Source organism: Mya arenaria, chromosome 2, assembly GCF_026914265.1.
Source record: "Mya arenaria isolate MELC-2E11 chromosome 2, ASM2691426v1".
Classification (NCBI taxonomy): Eukaryota; Metazoa; Mollusca; class Bivalvia; order Myida; family Myidae; genus Mya; species Mya arenaria.
In genome coordinates, this window is record NC_069123.1 from 17519934 (window position 1) to 17542919 (window position 22986).

The window sequence follows — 22986 nt, forward strand, 5'->3', positions numbered from 1 at the left end:
TAATTAACACCAATTACAGTCAACTTCAAATCTCCTCAAAATATATAAACATTTATTACTAATTAATATAAAAATTGTCTTTAATTCAGATATTTTTTTGTACAGAAATACATAATCACAAAGAAATCCTTGTTTCTCCCGGAAATTACTCCTCACTAGTATAATAGATCATAATAGAGAATGTGACAAAAAATGGGCAACCTATCAGCATTATCATCAACCTATCGGCATTATCATAAGTATCTAGATATAGAAAGACATGCTTGTCGTATTGTATTATATGAGCGGGAAAAAATGCCACCACCAACACGGAATGGTTTGGGAGCATACAAAAGATGTTTTGTGAGATTTGTTGGGAAGGAAAAAGGCCAATATGTACATTATAAAATATATTTTGGTTCATTTTATGGCACAACAAAAAAATATTTCATATCTTTTTTTATTTAACATGACTGTTAAAGGAACTCACTCATGTTTTGTAAAATGCACTTTATTTTTTATGATGATAATTTGCACTCTCACAGATTGAAGGTTTTGACATTGTTTTTATTTTTTGTCTTAAAACGAGCCAATTTTTGCGGAAATCCATGGAAACCAGTGATATAAGACAGCTGACAAAAATTAGATAGCAGATTTTTATATTTAAGTTCAAAAATTCATGTTTAATGTATTTTTCTTAAACCATTAGTAATGGATAAAGCCATAAAACATTAATTTTTGAATGGTAATATGCAAATCTGCGCTCTGATCTTTTTTCAGCAATCTTTTATCATTGGTTTGCAGATATTTACGCAAAAATCTTCTCTTTCCAAGACAAAAAATAAAAAAAATATGTAAAAACGGTAAATCTGTGAGAGTGCAGTTTTAAAGGTTAAATTATCCCTCAGTTAATGTAAGGGTTTTTGATGGCTAGATGTTTTGTTGTCAGTTTTTTTTAATTATATTGTTATTTTAGTTTTTATTATAAATATTTGATCATTAAATTCAGTCTTTTTCTAAAAGTTGATATAATATGCTTTTAATAGAGGTATTTTGAGCTTGGTCAAATCAAAATATTTTTGCAGCCACTGTATAAGCAAAAAAGGGAAACAACATACTAGTAATTGTAATTGAATGGCCTATTGCCCTAAGAATGTGGGCTAAAGGAGACACCATCATGGAACTAATGTGTACGTTCTGTTACTTTTCACAGTCAATTATGGTAAACAGGAATGCAGAATAATATTCATGAGTACATGCTGTGATTTCTAATTGATTTATTGATGCTAGATTAGAAAAAAAATATCCCACAAGTTATGAAATCAGTAATATTATTTCAACAAAAAACAAAAGCCCAGCAAGGGGATTCTTTACGCTTGTTTGCTTTCCTCAGCAAGCAAGAAGGGGCAACAGTAATTGCAGCCACAGTTATGTGAAACCTTGCTACACATAATCATGTTGGTTGTCTCTGATGGTGGTAATATTTGTAACATGGGGGTTTTGCCAGGTTTTTAATAGGACAGTGTCTGGCAGGAAAAGGACAAGCAGGAAAGGTTTAAAGGCATATTGAATCGGGCTGTGAAGAACTTAAATATTATAAATTAAAAAAAAATAGAACCATGCAAATGCATTTAATTGGAGAAATAAACTAGAAATGTGTCCATAGGACACGGATGCCCCCACTTCGATTTTTTGTCACAGAAAATAAGCCATAATGATTATTCAAGATAATCTGCACAAGGGCAAATCCTTTTCAAAAATTAGATCGGATAAGATATTTTTTAAGTATTGTTGGGAAATAAAGGGCCCTAACTCCTAAATGATTAAAGCGATTTCCATGGCTATCGAACTTGATCAAGGTATTATGGTCACAAACATGTGTTAAAAGTTTGGTGAGGATTGGACTAACAGTTTTCAAGAATTAGATCGGAAGCAATCTTCGGGACGTATTTTTCAAGTCTTTTTTTGCAAATAAAGGGCCGTAACTCCTAAATGACAAAAGCGATTTCCATGGCTATCGAACTTGATCAAGATATTATGGTCACAATCATGTATGTAAAGTTTGGTGAGGATTGGACACATACTTTTCAAGAATTAGATTGGAAACATATATTTTTGAAGTATTTTTGGCAAAAAAGGGCCGTAACTCCTAAATGACTAAAGCGATTTCCATGACTATCGAACTTGATCAAGATATTATGGTCACAAACATGTGTTTAAAGTTTGGTGAGGATTGGACAAACGGTTTTCAAGAATTAGATCGGAAACAATCTTCGGGACGTACGTACGTACAGACAGACAGACAGACAGACAGACAGACAGACGTACGTACGGACAAGGGCAACCCTATATGCCGCCACTTTGTGGGGGCATAAAAATCAGAGTTTTAGCTTACAACTGCCAGATATATTAAGTTTGTATGTAATAACAATCATATAATAAGCTTTGAACAAAACAATGACATATTTGAGATAAATTGGTGCACATGTTGCTCTCCATAGGACAGATGGTTGCTACTCAAAAAGGACAGGGTGCAACACCTTTCTATAACTTTTAAGCTAAAACCCTATGATAAGTTTGATGTGAATATTTTGAATAGATTTTGAGTTATCATTGTTGAAGTGACAATCCTGAATTGAAATTGGCCAAATACTTAGCTCAAGCTTGTTTAACTGCACATTGCTTATAATATTTCTAAAGATATAATTATTCTTAACATAAAATGCAAAAATCTATAACCTTGTCAAAGCTCAAAGGTCAAGGTTGACCTCAAATGTGAGTATTTATTCATTTGGCAAGAAGTCATTAATTTACTAAACAGCAAGGGAATTCCACATGGGAATTTCACCTATTAACAGTTGCAGTTCTCCAGAAACACAGGACAATCACAGACATCAATATGTCATCCTCAATAATTGTCAAAGTTATGCTCATTCCTCTTCAATAATTTATTCTAGCTGTTTCATACGTTGGAGGAATTTTCAAAAACACTAGTTCTTCTGTTGAACTTGTTGAACATAAATATAAGTTGATATTTAAAACAGTCGCATGAAACTGTGGCATGACATTTATAGCATATTAGAAAATAATAAAGTATCCATGAAACAATAGGTATATATATAATTTTAAAAAACTATTCTTTAAAAATTAGGAAAAAAACAGCTTTTGAATCAAAAGTGAGAAATATATCATTGTAATAACTTTTCTATAATCATTATATCATAAAGTTTTAATAAAGAATTATTAAACAGTTTTAGCTTCTAAGTCTTCTTCTGAAATATTTTGTTATTTATCTGCCGGTTCTGGGTATATAATGATAGAATTAAAACCTTCCTGTAATACAGCTTTTAAATGAGTGAATAACTGAACTCAAGAAATGTTATAAATTGAAAACACAATCTTCGATATAAGGTATTATGTACCTGCCAAATACTGCTGTCCATGCGAATTCCCATCATGCTTTTCCTCTGTACCCGGGTGTTAGCGAGGTTCCTTCCCAGCCCCTCCCCACTCTTCAACCCCTTGAATTCAACGCTACACAATCTGTCCAATTCCTGATCAGTATTTTGCCCACTATCACTGACATTACTCAGTCCCTTTTCCAATCCAGGAGGGCTGCTGTCCAAATCTTCAACATAAGCATTATCCATATCCTTTCTGTGACCATCCAAAACATCAACAGAGTTACTCAAACCTTCAGAAGCCCTACCACTCCAGCCAGCAATAGGCCTATGATTTCGCGATGCACCTACTTTATGTGCATCTCTTCCATATGTATCAAATCCTCCCATGTCTGGTAATTCCATGACGCTGCTATTCTCCCCAATAGCTTTCACAGGTGAAAAACTGATACGGTTCATGGCATGCTAAGTCAATGCCTCAACAATTTTAATCTGCTACTTGTCCGATTTTATTTAATACATTGAAGACCAGAGACAAAAGCAATTAAGATTTCTGTCCATTGACGAGACAAGGATTGCCAACCAATGGTCATATTTCTGCGTATGAACATGCCAATAGTTTCCAATGAAATATCTAATCTTTAATCAATACACGAGGGAAAATTTTAAACAGACCGTTAAGAATGAGTTCATTTAAATACGGTTAATTGCAACGATTAATCCATAAGGTATTTCAAAAGGAAACAAGAGCACCGCGGAGTGGGTGCCAACGCTCGTCTGAGTTATGAGGTAAGGTTAAAGTTTTTGGACGACGACGACGACGCAGACGCAGACGCAGACGACGCCGACGACGCCAAGGCTATCACAATAACTCGACTTTTTTTCTTCGAAAAACAGACGAGCTAAAAATGATAACCATTTACTAATTGTGTAAACTTGTATAAATCACAGGATTGCACTCATAACTGATTAATGCATGATCAGGTTTACATAACCTTTGACTTCTTTGTTTGCAAAGTTTCGACTCAATACACTCCTGCATTTTATTTGTAATAATGAATAGGCACCATCATAATGCACTTATGGTGTCACTGTCAGGATGAATTTGTGACAGACAATATAATTGATCCATCTGTTTCACCAATTCTTGCCATAAGGCTATGTTAGCTAAGCTGAAGCTGAATAAATGTCATTTTTGTGAAACCTTTCCTGTTCATATCGTTTTGAACCTGTGTGTAAATAATAAGCTCTTCAGGGTCATTCTGTCAGAACAATAAATACTGTTAATGAATGTTCTGTAACATTTCATGAATTTCAGTCATTTTTATATCATTTTTTATGAGTTACAATATGGTACACAACAATAGCTACACTTAACTATATATAACTTATGTCGCTCACTCTGCAAAATATATAGAGTATTGTTTGTTTCAGTGAAATATCGTTATATATTTCAACAAGTAAGCACTTAAGGATAATATGAGTGAAATATTCACTTTTGGTGTTCATGAGGTGAAATATAATGCTATTTTACACTGAAACAAACAATTTTTCTTTTTATTATATACCTAAAATATCAAATTTATGTTTAAACATAAGGCCATTGTTAATTTCATGTGAACTCGACATATTTTTTTAATACGTGTATGCCAGAATGCTTCTTAAAATTATAAGTTAATGGAAGTTTTCAACAATAATTATGAACATCAATCCCAATAGACTCCCAGCTATACAGGACATTACAGTAAAACACAATCTACATTTCCCACAATTTATTGTGACCCTAACAAATCCTTAGCAAAGATAAACCATAGCACATTTTAAAACATTATAAGGAATATAGAGTTTTGAACAGAAAAGCAATATTTCCATTCAGATTGGAGTTTTTGTGTTTAATACAGATAAATAAATCCAAGCCACGTTTTTTTATCATTATTTTTATTGTTTCTCAAACCTCCACAAAAATTCTTACCTAAGTTCAGCACCATAAGACAAACTTGAAATAATTCTGTGTTTCCTGCTGCCAACTGTTTCTTTAATTGTGTGCAAAGTATGTATATTGTTGAATTACATACATGCACATTCTGACATTAACATTGCCAAGAACTTAACAAAATACAAGTAAGCCAAAACTCCTTGTACAAAAATGGTGCCACATGGTTTATATTTTCAATATGTTTTTATTAATAAGATAAGTCAGGCAACTAGAACCACACATTATTTTCTTTGACCTTATAAAGCTATCTTATCAATGTATGTCAAATATTAATGCATGTCTTATACAATAAACCTAACAAGCACAAATTACACTCTTAAAAGTCCTATATTTATGTATTCGAAACATCTACACGAGGCGCCACGTTAGTCAGTGTACTTGGCGTTGGTATCACCAGCCTCGTGTCGTCTACGTAGCCAAATCATGCGGTGTTTCTGCTTCATGTAGTTTTCATAAACATCCTGTGTACGCCCGATTTCACCATCTGAGGGACAAATCAAAATTGTGGTTAAAACATGAAATCCTTCGAGTTCACAATTACCCTAGAAGACACTGGTACAGTTACAACTGAATCACATGAGGTTTTGTCTACACATGTGTACCATTCCTAATAGTATGCATAAGGACAAGACCACTGCTCTTCAAAACTCCTTCATCCATACACAACATTTGCAAATATAATTAGTGATAGTCTATGTTATCTTTTAATGGGGTTTTCGTGTTCCAATATCAAATATCAAATATCGTAACTTTACTTGGACAATACAATTTCAATACATCAATTTACTGAGGAGTTTTGATGTAACTTTAATGCATGTGAATAACCGTGATCAATTTGAATTGATTGATTGATTGATGATCTTCAAAATAAAATAATACCATTTCTTTTAGTAAATACAAATACAAGTTTCCTTTGAAATCCATATTTTTATCATGAGTTTTGTATCTGCAGACTACTAAATAACGTCGGTACACATTAAAAAAAATGGTGAATTAATTAAATCCATGCTTGTTTTTATCATAAAAAAGAAGAAAACATTTGTCACACCAAAAACAACATTTGCGCTAATATTTCAGCTGTGCCGCAAACTCTCCATATGGATTCATATGCCTGCAATATGTATTTCTTTAGATATTGTAATCAAATTTCACCTATCATCAGCCTTGAATCAATAATGACATCAAGCTACAAAACAGAACCAAGTTAACATTATACATTTAAAATGTTTGTTTAATTCACTTATGCAACACACTGATGAGGACATGAAACTATGGATGTTAAAGACAAACTTGTCATGTGTTTTTGATATACAAAAGATAATGAATCAGACATCTTTCCAAATAAAAAGTCTGACAAACGACGAGATTGCTTAAATTTTGTGAGTGATTAATATTCAAAGTTTGTAACAAATTCACCAGGTCATAAATTAAAAACCTCTGAAACAAATGAAATAATTTAAAGTTGTCCATCATGTTTGAATAATAAAGTCATTAGTTTTTAGAATAGCCAATATTGGCCAAAACTCACAATCTACTTTAATAGTACCTTCTGTATAAACATAAAAAGCACCTTAATTGCATGCCAGCACTCAACTTTTTTATCAGGCAAAAAGATGCATAACTCAATTTAATATCAAGCCAGATTGATGGGCCTTGATACAAATGTGCGCATAGTCTCTGGTAACATAAGTAATAAGGTTCATTTAAATATCTATCATTACTAAGCTATAGCCAATGAAACAACTTTGAGCACGCTTTCACAAACCGCACCACCCATGAAGGATTTCCAAAACTGACATGCCAAAAACCGTTGTCCTTACATTTTAAGTGATAGTTGACCATTCCGCTGTAGAAACCATCCCTCTGCTCGCTACACTTCTCAAACTTGTTTTCCTGCCAGTACCAGTTACACTCAGACAGACGTTTACGCAGAATCTTCACCTTGCACATGTCCACCATCCTGCAAGTTGTAACAAGGGCTTAAAAAAAGTAGGTTATTAACAAGTGAATACATAATACAGTGAATTACAAAAATTATTAACAGGGTTGAATGACATGACAGCTTCAGGGTTGAAACCATTTCAGTGAGGTATTCGGGGGCAGCTTTTTGAATTTGAACTGTATAAGCTAACACATAAAGGTGTATAAATAAAACTGAATATACAGAAGCTTGAAGTTAAGCAAAACATATTTAAGTGTGATGTATTTTTCCAAAGAATGAAATTCTATAAAAAGATCACACTCCTTTGTCACAACTATTTTTCATTCTTTCTTTAATTAGTCCTCATGCAATCATCATAAAATTTGGCATCAATGTTCTGCCTTTGTGTAATCTATGTATATTGTCGGTCGGTTTAGCAGGATTTTATTCCGAAAAGAGTTTCTACATAGAAGGATTTTTTTTTATTTCTAAACCAATCATAAGTATTAGGGGGCATACTTGTCCCTTTTGTGCTGTTCCCCTGCTTCCATCTTGCAAATCTCATCATCAATCCGGCACTGGTCGACTGTTGGCACTCGTGCAAACTTTCTGTGGTAGTAAACAGGACGCTCGGCTCTACGGAATGGCAACACCAACTTTTCTGAAATTAAATAAAGAAGAACATTATAATATAACATTATAATATAAAATATTGAATTTAATTTTTTATCTCTGATGTATGTTCTTAAGGGATGGGTATTGTTGGAAAAAACGTATCGCAACTTTCCCATCACATATCATGATACAGAAAGCAGTACCGGTATAATAAAAAACTTTTAAAAAATGAATGCTCATTTCAACATTATTTATCTCTCAGCCAACTTCATTTTTGTTTAATCAAGGATAATTTGGTAGACGTAAGTATTTTTCTTGTTGTTATCACATCTGCCACTTTATAATGCAGTATCAAAAAGGTTTGCACCACGCATTTGATAATTCTTATCGTTTTTTTAATAATGATTAAAAAATGATAAATATTTGTTGTTGATTAACTTGGCACTATGCCTTTGCAACTTTGACAACCAATATCAAGTATTATTTAACCCTTAGTTATTTTAGTGAAAAATAAATCCACATTTCAAAAGTCATGGAGGAATCTGTGTGTCAAGAATGATCAAACACATGGTTCATCTGTCTAAATCACTAAATCTTCCTTTATCATTGTCACAGTGGCGGCTCAACTGGGGGGGGGGGGGGGGGGGGGGGGTTGTCACAATTCAAAGTTTATATCATTATTTGAGCAAGTAAACAATTGTACCTGATTAGCGTGTTCCAGTATTTATGGTAAGCCAATTTCAAAGTATAATACTGTATAGTATACAACACGAAAAAGTGTCTTGAATATGACATCGGGGCCCAAACATTCGACAATGATAAATCCGCGCCACATTTTACATAGACAGCTGATTGAAAGTAAACAAATATGGCTGCAGTTATACGGGTTAGTTTACTGTTTTCAGAATATATCCTATACCAGACATATAAGTTGTTTTAAACTGTTAACATGTGCACAGTTTATGTTCTTCGTTGCTTTTAATAATGTCATTGTGTGTCAACAAGGTATGTTTGTGCATGACATACATTTAACAAAAGTTTAAATTCAAAACGTTGCCGCCATGAAACTTTCCATTTTGGCCTTTATTAACGTCCAGTTCTTGGAATCATGCAAGAGCCTTTGTAAGTTAATTCAGAATAACTTATTTGAAACCCTTTCTGGAATTTGTTGTCAAGTTGTTTATACTTCAGTTAACTTAAATGACAATGACATCCAAAGTACAGTATCGCTGAGTGCAATAAAAAAAACTTAAGTTACTGTTAGTGTGGGTTTATGAGGCATTTATTCTACTTCACATCTGTGTATCTCAGGTGGCCGAGTGGCTAACGAGTTTGGTTTCAATTTCGGCGACCTCGGTTCAATTCTTCTCATGATATAATTTTTTGTGAAAGGTTTATCTTATATCAGTGAATGCTATGTTTTTAATTCAATTGATCTGCCAAACATCATTGACAGCGACAACAAATGTTAATTCCATGTCATTATATGATTAAAATAATGCATTCAAAAAAAGTTTTATATGTTTATAATAAGGAAATCCTGGATCCGCCACTGTGTCATACATGAAAAATCTTTATGTTAGTTTATGTAGAATGACGATCAGCTATCTACAGAGACTGTCCATAATTGCAATTAGTTACGGTAATTGGCATATTCAGTACTATACTGAAGATTATTTTAATGCCTTTCCCTAATGATAACAATAATGTTCTTTCATAAAGCTTAATAACTTTTTTTAAAGAAGCTTACGCACCCTACCTGTTTTTTGGACAAGTTGATACCCTAACTACACATATTATTGTTTGGACCTTATTATGTACATGTATATTGTAGGAGGATTGTTCAGTGGTTTAGGAAAAGAAGTTGTTTAGGGTAAATGTTGACCAAGTATGACTGATAAAAAGGGACAGGCTCCTTTCGCAATAGCTCACCCTCCAGCACTAAAAAGTGACAGATGTGATTTCAATAAGAAAGTTCCTTAGGCCTAAAAAAATAATTCTTGTTAGAGTTACCTGACCTTACCTCGGAAACAGGTGCCAACCCTATTGCTTTTATAGTGTGCAGAGCCTAACCTATGTCTTATTGTTTTAAAATGAACTTGTTTAAAAGATTCGATACAAAATGAACACTCATTTGAGATCCTCTTTATATCACTATTGTAGAAAGTTTTAATATAAAATGGTCAAATTTTAAATGTTCACTCAAATAAATTTGTTTATTTAGAAAAAAAACTAATTACAATCCACATCTCAATCAAAACTAAAAAAAATTAAGGGTCTGGAGGAAATTATAGGGCCGGTCAAGTTAGTGGAAACAAAAATATTTTTTTAGGCCTCATTGAAAATGCACTGCTACCTGTGTGAGTCAAGACATCAGTCTTTTCACTGTTATTTTGAAAGCCCCTCGTCACTTTTTTTTTCATTTTTAAAAGAAAGAAAAAGTATTGGTACTTATTACAGTATGCACTGCCGTTAATATTGTTCAAAGGGTGTAGAAAATATAGAAAAGGTCATGGTAATGATACAGACAGAATTATGTACGAAAATAAAGGGCAATTAACTAGAACTCTGTGTTCTCGTAACGAGGTATTGGATAAGTAGGATCACTTAATAATACTGTCTGGCTATTAAGCTAGCTTAAGTTTTGGTGATCTGTGTACATAGCAACACATTGGACATTAGAATTAGGAGTGTCTGCCTGCAGAGTGCCCCTCTAGTCATTCTAAAATGCCGTCCAGGCTTTTTTTTTTTAATGATGGTTAGCCTGGAACGTCATTCATAACAAAATTCGTAAACATGTAAAAACTGTCTATGAAATGAAATGGTCTTCATTTGTATTATGTTGCTTAAGACTGCCAATAAATACATTAATTCTTATCAATAACAATATCCATTTTGCAAATTCACAAGCTATTTCTTCAAAAAAGTAATTTAAATACCTGATTTCAGTTGACAGGAGCTTTCTTACTGCCAAAAAGAAAAAAGGTTACACACAACTATACTTTAAGGTTTCAATCTGAAGTAGTATTTTTAGTATGGATTACCTTCCCCTAACACTATCATTATCAGTTACCACACTTTTGTACTTAATGAATTTGAAAAACATTTATCGTCACATACAGGATCCAAGATGTATTTACAAACTCTTCTATGGGCAATGTGGACAATGCATACTATTATACACATGTATTTAAAATAAGACTAAATATTAAAAAAAAAACATGTATATCAACGGCATTGTTACACTAAGTGAATCAAAATGTTTTATTGTGTAACCTATTAATCAAAATTTGACTTCAACACGACAATCCAAATTTACAATAATCAGAGATTTTGCTGACTTATCAATTTATTATGTGTATATATATAGTTTCGCTAGAACAGATGTTTCATGATGATATTTATATTAACAAATACCTTATTCCTCACATCAGAAAACCTATACAAAACTCAACTAAAGGGAATCTTCAGGAAATTACTATTTTTAAAGGAATTGATAGAAAAACATAATTACAGAACATTGTTGTTTGCTTTTTTCCCGACTAGAGTGTGTTTTATCGTCAAGCTTAAAGCTTATAGGAAAACAACTAGAGTTAGAATTGTTGTGTGTTTTTTTAAAGAACTATATTGGTAAACAGAAGTAATGCTTATGTGTTTAAGGGGTTAAAATATGACAAAGCCGGGACTCTGTGTGAGAATTGGCCTTCATGCCCTTAGAATATGCCTCGGGTTGTTATGGGACACTTGTGCAATCTTCGCCGACTTTACATTTAAAATGTCATCTTATAGAAGGTCATATGCCCAGTTGGTGACGTGAACACGCCAGCGGTTCAAAGAGATGCTATAAAATTTAACAAAGCTTATAAAGGCAAACCGGTAATTTTACCCAGTATTCTAATTTCTGTCATACAAAGTAAAAGCACTCATATAGTATTTATAATGTATGGTCGTTTTTAGACGGGAGACTAGGTGCGTGTGGGAAAGGGGAAAGAAATGTAGAAATGTTTTTATGTCAAAAGATGGCAATCAAAAACCTCCAAATAATTGCAGAATTTCAAACCGTCATGGCAGGTTTTTGTCAACATACATACAAATGGTCGTTCACTGGGTAACACCAGAAAACTTACTCGCCTACTGGTAGGAAAAAGGTAGGGAGGAGAGAGCTCGTACAATCACCAGTTGGTACCTGAGGTTGCTCTTACCACAAGTTTGTGACAAGTAGTACTTAAAAAAGTTTTTTGTTGTGTGTCAGAATCTGGATGCTTTAAAGAAACCAAACAAAGGAATATTAAGCATACAAAAGTTCAAAGACATCCAAGTGAGCGCAAATGAGGGGTAAATTACAAGAATAGAAAATAATGATACGAACTGAAAAAAATACCATGCATGCAAATGAAAATTCTTCCCATACTTTGCATGATAACATTCCACAAACTTAATGATATTGCTATTTGATTCATTTTGCAAAAACTAAATGTCCTTGTTCCAATATGCTAACAAAAGTAATAAATGTTTGTAAACACTTCATTCTTAATTGTTTTTTGAATAATTTACAGGTTTACAATATGTTACCTTAACAAAACTACTGCCAATGACACTACAGCTCGTACTAAGCTGTACTAAAGTAACTAATAGTCATGTGTAACCTTAAGCAGAGAAAAGAAAATGCATTTGGATATTCTCGGCTACATTCGTTAACAATAACAATGGTGTTTGGTGAATTTTGATGGTGTTTGAAAATGTATGTTGTTTTAACAATTCGGAACGTGATTATTTTATAATATATAGTGCAATTGGTGTAAAAAGGATTACTTTTAACAGGTACAGTGTTCTTTTTTTGTTTAAATAGACTAAATTGGAATAATTTCAATAAATGTGCGACCAAATTCTGATCGGCATTTTGAACATGTTTACGAATTTTGTTATGAATGACGTCCAGGCTAACCATCATTAAAAAAAAAGCCTGGACGGCATTTTAGAATGACTAAGTGCCCCTCACAGTGACGCCCGAAATAGCAGTCAGGTTCCAGCCAATCAGATCCACAGAACATGATATTATTTGTTATATTGTTACAAATACACCACCTCGAAGAAATGTCATAATGATAATCATGTCATGATGAGTTGTATAGTGTAACATGGATCTAACATAGCATTAAGAAAAACAGGTTCGAATGTGTTTGAGTACAAATAATAACCTCTAATTAGGGAACTGAATTTTTCCAATGTGCCAAATTGTTGTTTTTCATATAAACGAGAATTAATTGGATCTGTTTCATGTTCGTCGTCTGCCATTGTTGACTCGGAACGGATTATTCAGTAGAAAGCCGACGACGATCCTCAACCCGACCAAGGTCGGCAATGTTTTGCCGTAAAGTGTTCAAATCTTTTTAACGACTATGCATTCTTATTGTCTAAAATCGTATAATGTGTTATGGAACCTTTAAAACAAGAAAATAATTCAATTATATCAAATGGAAGGGAATGTATCATAAAAATTAAAAACAAGTACGTTTCTTTTTCACGATTTATGATGTCGTAAAATAAACGTCACGTGATTTCCTTTTCCATCGCGCATTCATCATGGTAAGACGCGAAAATTATATTCTGAAATTGTATCCATATAATCTAAGATTTATAATGGACATTGCTTTAAAGTTCAAATTTATATTGCTTCATTGTTACATTCAATACATGATGATGATATTATTTCCATATTTTAGTCGCACAGAAAGTTCTCTGCGCCCCGTCACGGATCGAAGGGGTTTCTACCCAAGAAACGTGCAAGGAGACACAGGGGCAAAGTTAAGTCTTTCCCAAAGGACAACAAATCTGCCCCACCACATTTGACAGCATATCTTGGCTACAAGGCTGGCATGACCCATATTGTCCGTGAAGTCGACAGACCTGGCTCCAGTAAGTACATTATGCTACATAGTCTGTAAAACATGATCGATGTTGAGTATATTCAGTTATGCATCATTCAGTTGTAACCACGACCCCCCCACACCCCAGGTCCGAGGACTTTTAACTTTCGGTCCAGCCAACCCCGGCTAAAATCTACGTACTGGGGGACGAACAGATGGTAAAATCCCTGCCAAATGCCCTTGCACCCCAGGAACCCTAGGTAAGGCCCATTCAAAGCGAAGGCAAAACCAACGCATTCACCCGGCACTGCGGGGCCACCTGAAAGGTTAAAACACAGCCCATTTCCACAGTATACCCCCGGACCTGGGGGCGTGGTTACAACTGACTGGTGTATTAGTGTTGACAATGAAATTTTTACCGCATGTGCCTGGCAAAGAGGGCAAACATTCTTACAAAGGTTAATTTCAGGACGCAATTTTTTCCCAAATTGTTAAGTGTCTTTCATAAAATGGCCAGAAAAAGTACTTGTGTTTCAACCTTGTTTTATATTAGCATTGAAGTGGATTAGAACTGGTCTTCGTCTTTATAAAATATTGAGTTTTACAACTACAGAAAATCGGATCTGCACATCAATGCACCGAGATAAAATCAGTTCTCTTGATATGACAACTTTCCAAATAGTGTTATTCTACCGAATATATTTTTTTTGTTAATCTAGCCATCATTGACATTGTGATTGTATCTGCATCATTTCAAAACTCACAGAGTCCAACAAGAAGGAGATAGTAGAAGCCGTAACCATCATTGAGACGCCCCCGATGATGGTGATTGGCTGTGTTGGCTACATCGAGACCCCCAGTGGTCTGAGGTCCTTCAAGACTATCTTTGCTGAACATTTGAGTGAGGAGTGCAGGAGGCGATTCTATAAGAACTGGTATAAAATCTTATCAATATATCTTAAAATTCTTGAGTTAAATAATAATCAGGAGTTGTGTTTGAGTGCAAAGTAGAAAGCTGTTAACATGTAAAATTCACATCTTTCTAATGATATGGTTAAAGTTTGTATAAGTATGCAAATAACTCTATTTATATTTGATACTGCTGGTATGATCTTGTTTCAGGCTTTTGTCTTTTCTAAGCCTCCAACTGATAGAAATATCAGCGAGGGTTTTAATATTTGCTATGCTCCTCCAGTCAAATGGACTGTCGAGTTTTTAATATTTGGCTCCTCCCGGCATTTCATGTCGAATAAGAGCCAATGAATGTCAGTTCTCCTCTCATGATATCATGATGAGACTTGGCATGTCCCTCTTTACCCCCAACAAAGGTATGCGTCCAAGAAGAAGGCATTCAAGAAGGCCAGCCAGAAATGGCAGGATGATGCTGGCAAGAAGGAAATTGAAAGAGACTTCGTCAAGATCAAGAAGTACTGCACTGTGGTTAGGGCCATCTGCCACACCCAGGTACACAAAATATTGTATTGATCTAGGGTCAAGTTAGAATTAATGCTTTTTTGATTAGTAGTTATGCTGTACAGAACATTTTCTTAATTGCCAAAGAATCAGAAATCAATGAAATTTTACTGATGACCATTTTATGCTTTAGTGTTATTGCATCAGTTATATAACTTGTTTTCACTAACTATTGCAGACCAAATTGATGAAGAAGCGTCAAAAGAAGGCTCACATCATGGAGGTCCAGGTCAACGGTGGCTCCATCTCGGACAAGGTTGACTTTATCCGTGAAAACATGGAAAAATCTGTCGCCATTAAGAGCGTCTTTGCTCAGGATGAGAACATTGACATCATAGGTGTCACCAAGGGAAGAGGATTCAAGGGTAGGTTTTAAAATTTGACATAAAATATTGACATTTTAAAAATGTACAGCCGGATTTAAAAAAAAATGTACAGCCGGATTAAATAACTTGATCATTAGCAGGCATTATTATCAAGTAAAACATTACTATTAATAATGAATGATATTGATCCTTTACTTTACAATTGAAATCCAAGTTGCTGTAACAATTTTTTATTAAGAATGGGTGAATGATGAAACGCGTGGTTAGTCCCCCTGCCAGGGGACACATGAAAATTGTGATTATTAAACCATGCTGCCTTCCTTCTGATGCCTTGTATTACAAAGTTATTAGGTTATTCATGAGCACTTTGCCATCATTTTATGAATCGTAACTGACTGGGATTGGTTTGTTCTCCAGGTGTAACCTCCAGATGGAACTGCAAGAAGCTGCCAAGGAAGACACACAAGGGTCTGCGCAAGGTTGCCTGTATTGGTGCCTGGCATCCTAGCCGTGTGCAGTTTACTGTGGCTAGAGCCGGTCAGAAAGGCTACCACCACCGTACCGAGATCAACAAGAAGATCTACAGGATCGGTGATGGTATTCACCAGAAGGACGGCAAGGTGGTCAAGAACAACGCCGCCACTGAGTACGACCCTACTGACAAGACAGTTACCCCTCTTGGTGGCTTCCCACACTACGGTGAAGTCAACAACGACTTTATCATGATCAAGGGATGCTGCATTGGACCCAAGAAGAGGGTTCTGACCCTTAGAAAGGTATAAATACTTAATAACTGAAAGGTTTTTGAAGATACATTTTTTTATAGTAGCTTTTCAGTCTGGTAGTTAATGATGAAGAACATGGTTAGTCCCCCTGCCAGGGGACACATGAAAAGCACATGATTTTAGAACCATGCTGCCTTCCTACTGATGCCAGACTGTAACAAGTACTATACTCGCTTGTTTAAACAGAAAACCTCCACTATTTTTCAATTGGCATTTCTTAAAATACGAGTATGCAGGTTTATACAAGTATGCAGGTTTTAATTAATTATACCCCCACAAACGAAGTTTGAAGGGGGTATATAGGAGTGAGCTTGTCGGTCGGTCGGTCTGTCTGTCGGTTTTCATGGTTTCCGGACTATAACTCATGAAAGGCTAGACAGATTTGAAAAAATTTTGGTACACAGATGTAACATCAGAAGATACAGGCCAAGTTCGATATTGGGGCTGGTGGGGCCAAGGTCACTGTTACTAAAAATAGAAAACGGTTTCCGGACGATAACTCCTGAAAGGCTTGACAGATTTGAACAATTTTTGGTACACAGGTGTAACATCAGAAGAAACAGGTCAAGTTCGATATTGGGGCTGGTGGGGCCAAAGTCAAGGTCACTGTTACTAAAAATAGAAAAACGGTTTCCGGACGATAAATCATGAGAGGTTAGACAGATTTGAACAATTTTTGGTACACAGGTGTAACATCAGAAGATACAGGTCAAGTTCGATAGTGGGGCTGGTTGGGCCAAGGACAAGGTCACTGTTACTAAAAATAGAACAACGGTTTCCCGACGATAACTCATGAAAGGCTAGACAGATTTGAACAATTTTTGGTACACAGGTGTAACATCAGAAGATACAGGTCAAGTTCGATATTGGGGCTGGTGGGGCCAAGGTCACTGTTACTAAAAGTAGAAAAACGGTTTCCGGACGATAACTAATGAAAGGCTAGTTTTTCTTGTCAGCAGTGTAACTTCTAAATTACTCAACAGATTTAAATAAAACAATACATGCATGATAAAAGAAGATGCAGTGTGCAGTAACATTGGAGTTATGGCCTCTTTTCAAAGGAATGGTTTGCCATTCCTGTGTCCAGTCGGCATTTGGGGGTATTCGTCACTCCTGTGACAGCTCTAGTTATTTGTGTAATTAAAAAAAAAATGTAAGACTAAAAATCGATTAACTTATGTTTTGAACACTATCCTCTGTTTTTCAGTCTCTGCTCGCCTCCCACAAGAAGAGGCAGATGGAAAAGATTAATCTCAAGTTCATCGACACCTCGAGCAAGTTTGGACACGGACGTTTCCAGACCATCGAGGAAAAGAAAGCTTTCATGGTACGTTTGTCTAATAGTCTTGAGTCTCTTGACACATGCATGTTCCAATATTTATCTATATGAAAATACCTCGTTGTTGTAGTAAAGTGCAATTCAATTTAATGCGAGTCGCTCAGTCAACAAAATTGGAACTTTAGTATGGACTAATAAGTGTTCGCATTGCTATAAATACTAAAAAATTGAGCATTTTACTAGTGCTGGCGTATGCTTATGCCAATCACTAGTAAAATGCTCAATTTTCTAGTATCTCTAATCACTAATAATGCTAATTTTCTTTCCCATTATGCGTGTTCACTGTTAATATTGAAGACGAGGAAAAAAGTTTACTAAATGTATTGGCAATAGTAAGCATGTGGTCCGACTTTGCCAACTTGATTGTGGCTTAATAAACGTTATCAAGTACTTTTTTAGTGGGCACAAGTACAAAATATATAATCCACTTCTTTCTCCAGGGTCCCCTCAAGAAGGATGCTGTCAAGGCCGAGGCCACTGCCTAGAACTGTACATTCATTGTTCTGTCAATGTGGTGTTCAGAATAAAGACAAGAAAAATGGTTGTTGTTTGTTCTCAAACTGGAGTATATCCGTAGGAAAACAAATTCTCAGGCGCCCAAGCCATGAATCGAACCCTTGTCGCCTAGATGAGAAGCTAGTGCGCTAACCACAGCTCTAGTGAAGTTTAATATCACTTGTTTATTGCGATAATTGTTATTAAACATTGTTAACTGCTGGCCCCGATTTCTCGAAATCGCCATTGAAGTAATTAAAGATTTTTTTTATCGTGATAATCATATAGTCGGGCTCTCAAGCGGATCCTTCCTATTTTAGTGTAAAGAGTTAAAGAAAAAATCGAAAAGTTACTAAATGATGTTTGAAAATTTCTAAACCTTGATTTTATTAATAAGCAATATCTAGTATTTTCGAACCCTTGTCGCCTAGATGAGAAGCTAGTGCGTAAAACCACAGCTCTAGTGAAGTTTAATATCACTTGTTTATAGCGATAATTGTTATTAAACATGGTTAACTGCCGGCCCCGATTTCTCGAAATCGCCATTGAAGTAATAAAAGATTTTTTTTATCGTGAGAATCATAGTCGGGCTCTCAAGCGGATCCTTCCTATTTTAGTGTAAAGAGTTAAAGAAAAAATCGAAAAGTTACTAAATGATGTTTGAAAATTTCTAAACCTTGATTTTATTAAGAAGCAATATCTAGTATTTTTGTAAGATTAGTTTGATGGAGTAGGTCCCCAGTGCTGTAAGAGGGGTTCATGTTGTCGAGTCGGAGACATCAATTTAATATTCATCTGCTTCTATGGCTTAATCCCTCTAGAAATACTGGTTTATAAACGAAGATGTACATCAAAATTGATGAATGTTTAGTTGTCGTTTATTTGCATCCAAAAAGTTGTAGAGTCCTACTTTTTGCTCTTAATACTTCTGTTTTGCCCTATTTTTTTGTTATTAGTCACAGCCTGTCAAGTTTATAAAAAAAAAAAAAAAAAATTTCAAAGCAAAACAACAGGATTCTCGAGGTTCACGTCCCCAACTAACCGTATAAGGAAAAGGTTTACTTCAAGAATGGTAGAACGTAACTAGTAAGCATTCTATTCAGTTAGCAAATGCAGCATTTTTGTGTCGCCTGAAAAGACTACATATAGGGGTTACTTTTGGCGGCGTCCGCGTCCCATTTTCACTTGGCCGGGGTATATCTCCTAAACTATTAGTGGTATCAACTTGAAATTTAATATGTAGATAGGTCTAATCCAGGGCAAGTGCAGTGCACAAGAACTGTTATTCTTGCTTCCATATTTTTAGTTATTGCCCTTTAATATTTTTCATGCTTAAAGTTTTGTCTTGGGCATATCTTGTAGAATATAAGAGTATCAACTTGAAACTTCATATGTAGATAGATCTCATGGAGGACAAGTACAGTGCACAATAACAGTAACTCTTGGTTTCTTAGTTTTAAAGTTTTGTCCGGGGCATATCTTGAAGAATATAAGAGGTATCAACTTGAAACTTCATAGCTAGATAGATCTCATTGAGGGCAAGTGCAGTGCACAAGAACCGTTACTCTTGCTGCCATATTTTTAGAGTTATTGCCCTTTCTTAATTTTCTTGCTTCGGTTTTGTCAGTGGCATATCTCGTAAACTATAGGAAGTATCAACCTGAAACTTATTCCGTAGGTATATCTGATTGAGGGAAAGTGCAGTGCACAAAAACCGTAACTCTTGCATCTATGTTTAGAGTTATTGCCCTTTGTTAATTTTCATGCTTAAAGTTTTGTCCAGGGCATATCTTGAAGAATATGAGGTATCAACTTGAAACTTCATAGCTAGATAGATCTCATTGAGGGCAAGTGCAGTGCATAAGAACCGTAACTCTTGCTGCCATATTTTTAGAGTTATTGCCCTTTGTTAATTTTCATGCTTAGGTTTTGTCCGTGGCATATCTCGTAAACTATAGGAGGTATCAACCTGAAACTTATTCCGTAGGTATATTTTGTCCGGGGCATTTAATTATAAGAGTTATCAACTTGAAACTTTATAGATAGATAGATCTTATTGAAGGGGATCGCAGTGCACAAAAACTGTATCTCTTGCTTCCATATTAGAGTTATTGCCCTTTGTTAATTTTCATGTTTAACTTTACCTTGCACACTTTTTTAGCTCACCAGAGCACGAAGTGCTCAAGGTGAGCTATTGTGATCGGTCTTTGTCCGTTGTCCGTCCGTCAACAATTGCTTAAAGAACATCTCCTCTGAAACTACCTGGCCAAATTCAATGAAACTTGACAGGAAGCTTCCTTGGGTGTCCCTCTACAAAAAAACAACAATGGGTTACGATTGATTAACAACAACAAAATGGCCGACTTCCTGTTTTGCTTTAAAAAAAACATCTCTGAAACTATCAGTCCAAATTCAATGAAACTTTACAGGAAGCTTCCTTGGGTGACCCTCGACAAAAATACAACAAGGGGTCATGATTGATCAGCAACAACAAAAAAATGGCTGACTTCCTGTTTTGCTTAAAAAAAAAATCCACTCCAAATTCAATGAAACTTTACAGGAAGCTTCCTTGGGTGACCCTCTACAAAAATACAACAAGGGGTCACGATTAATCAACAAAATGGCCAACTTCCTTTTTTTGCTTTAAAAAAGCATCTCATTGCATGACCCTTTACAAATATAAAACAAGGCATCGTCATCAGTAAAGATATGTTTAAATTGCAACATTTTTATTAATGCTTTATCACATAGTTGTGGCCCTTTGCTTAGGTGAGCGTTTTAGGGCCATCATGGCCCTCTTGTTATTATTTCCCTTTGATCGATTTCATTTGGGCATTTTTTGTCCGCGGAGTTAGGGGTCTACAAATCAGATGTGTCGCCTGATACAGGATAGTTTATGTAAAATATGAGCATAACTAGAACTCTGCTAGTCAGATGTATTGCCTGATGCCAGAATTTTTGTGTGAAATATGACAAATTAGGTAGAGAGCACTGCTTTTGAAGATAAAAATAAATCACAATAACCCATAGTGCTTTATTTCGATTTGTTTTCAAAAATTTTGTCAGAGATTTATTCCAGATACAAAAGAAGCTGAATATTCAGCGGTATTGGATCATTGACTTAAGAAAAAGTAGGTACCTCTTAAGTTTAGGTGTTAGTTTGCATGTGCTACATGTATATCTGTATGACTCGAGAGTTTCCTACTTACACAAATGGGCGCAGCAGAAATGACAAGTTATTTACATTTTTAGAATAATAGAAAATATATCAATTTTGCAGAAATGGAAGAGAAACCAAATAAATTTCTGATATGTTTGAAAGTTATTTTTATTTTTAGTGCTCAGTAGCATTACCTGCGGCATATTTCCTTTTGAATTAAACTATGAGACTGTCATTTCTGTTTACAATGCAGTTGACATTTTCATTTTCTAAAGAAATGAATCGCTCATTACTGATATACGTTGTTACCTTCAGTTCAAATGCCACCTACACTTGAAAGTTAAATGGCAACATCATTGTCTATAAATTAATAAAATGCCAATCTAACAGCTATAATGTCGTCAGTAAATAATTCGTCAGGCGACACATCCAACTCGCGGAGTTCTAGTTAGCTCTACTGGCCAAAGGCCAGAAGAGCTTATGCGATGGTAATGTGTGCGTTCGTGCGTCTGTAAACAATTGCTTGTGAACACGATACAGTCTTCAGTTTTGATTGTATCTTGATGAAACTTGTACAGTATCTAGATATCCATTAGAGCTCGGTTCCTTTCGAAAACCAGCCAGATCCGCCCATGCATGCCTAGATTATGGCCCTTGATAGTATAAAAAAAATGCTATTGTGTAAACAATTGGTTGTGAACACGATACAGTCTTCAGTTTTGATTGTATCTCGATGAAACTTGTACAGTATCTAGATATCAATTAGAGCTCGGTTCCTTTCGAAAACCAGCCAGATCCGCCCATGAATGCCTAGATTATGGGCCATGAAAGTTTCAAAGAAATGTTTTCTATTTTTAGCCAGGTCTGCATGAGCGAATTCTATTTTTAGCCAAGTTTACATGTACATGTAAATTCAAGTCTAGAGTTAAGGGAGACAATTTGCAAGTCTAGGATTTTGAGAGACAATTTCCTTTTTGCTTCTGCAGCTGATTTTGTGAATTACTCTGCCTTGTTCTTGTTGAAAGCCCAAAGGCCATTTTTTAGCTTTAAGTTCTGTAGTTTGCACATTCATCTTAACAAAATTGGTTGTGAATGTTTAAGTTATGCACCTGGTGTCATTACTGGTCACACCCAGGGTTCACAGGTTTGGTAAACATAAATCTGGAAAGGTTTGAAAATCTTTCTGGGCTCAGATGTTGAACGTGCTACGTTTTCAGGTAACCCAAACACAAAACATAAAGTATATGTCTGTTGCCTTTTACCCATACATACATGCTCTGGATTGATATGACCACAAAAGTCATGCCAGTAGAGCATAGGCCCTTTTGGGCCTCTTGTTTTTAATAAACCACGATAACTTAAGATGGAAAGTAGCAAATGCTTAATGGTCTTGAAATGTTAGACAAGAAAAAATCATGTAATGTCGAGGTACTTCTGAATTGTAATTTGCTCTACAAACCACAGATCTGGCCCGTTATTAAATTTGAATTTGGTGTCTTGGCGGTCTATTATAATGGTAGACAGATATAAATAGCTCTTGAACACCATACTTGACAGATCTAGTACGACTTTGGGGTCAATCCACCGATACTTGACGGTAGTTAATATATAAAATAGTTCCAAATCTCC

The 22986-nt window shown here is 35.1% G+C and overlaps 3 protein-coding genes across 3 annotated transcripts in view; 1 reads left to right on the plus strand and 2 right to left on the minus strand.

Annotated features, from left to right (window-relative positions):
- LOC128213609 (transient receptor potential cation channel subfamily A member 1-like) overlaps positions 1–3839 on the minus strand; it is a 38875-nt gene extending 35036 nt beyond the window's left edge. The window contains exon 1 of the mRNA XM_052919515.1: positions 3402–3839. Within this exon, the coding sequence (XP_052775475.1) occupies positions 3402–3839 (438 nt within the window). The remainder of the gene's footprint in view (positions 1–3401) is intronic.
- Positions 3840–5137: 1298 nt separating this feature from the next.
- On the minus strand, positions 5138–13299 carry LOC128245277 (NADH dehydrogenase [ubiquinone] 1 beta subcomplex subunit 10-like). Its single transcript, XM_052963424.1, has 4 exons — positions 13111–13299; positions 7817–7958; positions 7197–7336; positions 5138–5860 (listed from the first exon to the last, which is right to left on the minus strand). The coding sequence occupies exons 1-4, from the start codon at positions 13205–13207 to the stop codon at positions 5742–5744; spliced, it is 498 nt and encodes a 165-aa protein (XP_052819384.1). The 5' UTR covers positions 13208–13299; the 3' UTR covers positions 5138–5741.
- A 148-nt stretch (positions 13300–13447) lies between these two features.
- LOC128225141 (60S ribosomal protein L3-like) lies at positions 13448–18243 on the plus strand. The gene is made up of 8 exons (XM_052935182.1): positions 13448–13498; positions 13636–13828; positions 14546–14714; positions 15108–15243; positions 15431–15617; positions 15996–16354; positions 17571–17690; positions 18143–18243. Exons 1-8 carry the CDS (start codon positions 13496–13498, stop codon positions 18185–18187), a joined length of 1212 nt encoding a protein of 403 aa, XP_052791142.1. The 5' UTR covers positions 13448–13495; the 3' UTR covers positions 18188–18243.
- The last annotated feature ends 4743 nt before the right edge of the window (positions 18244–22986 follow it).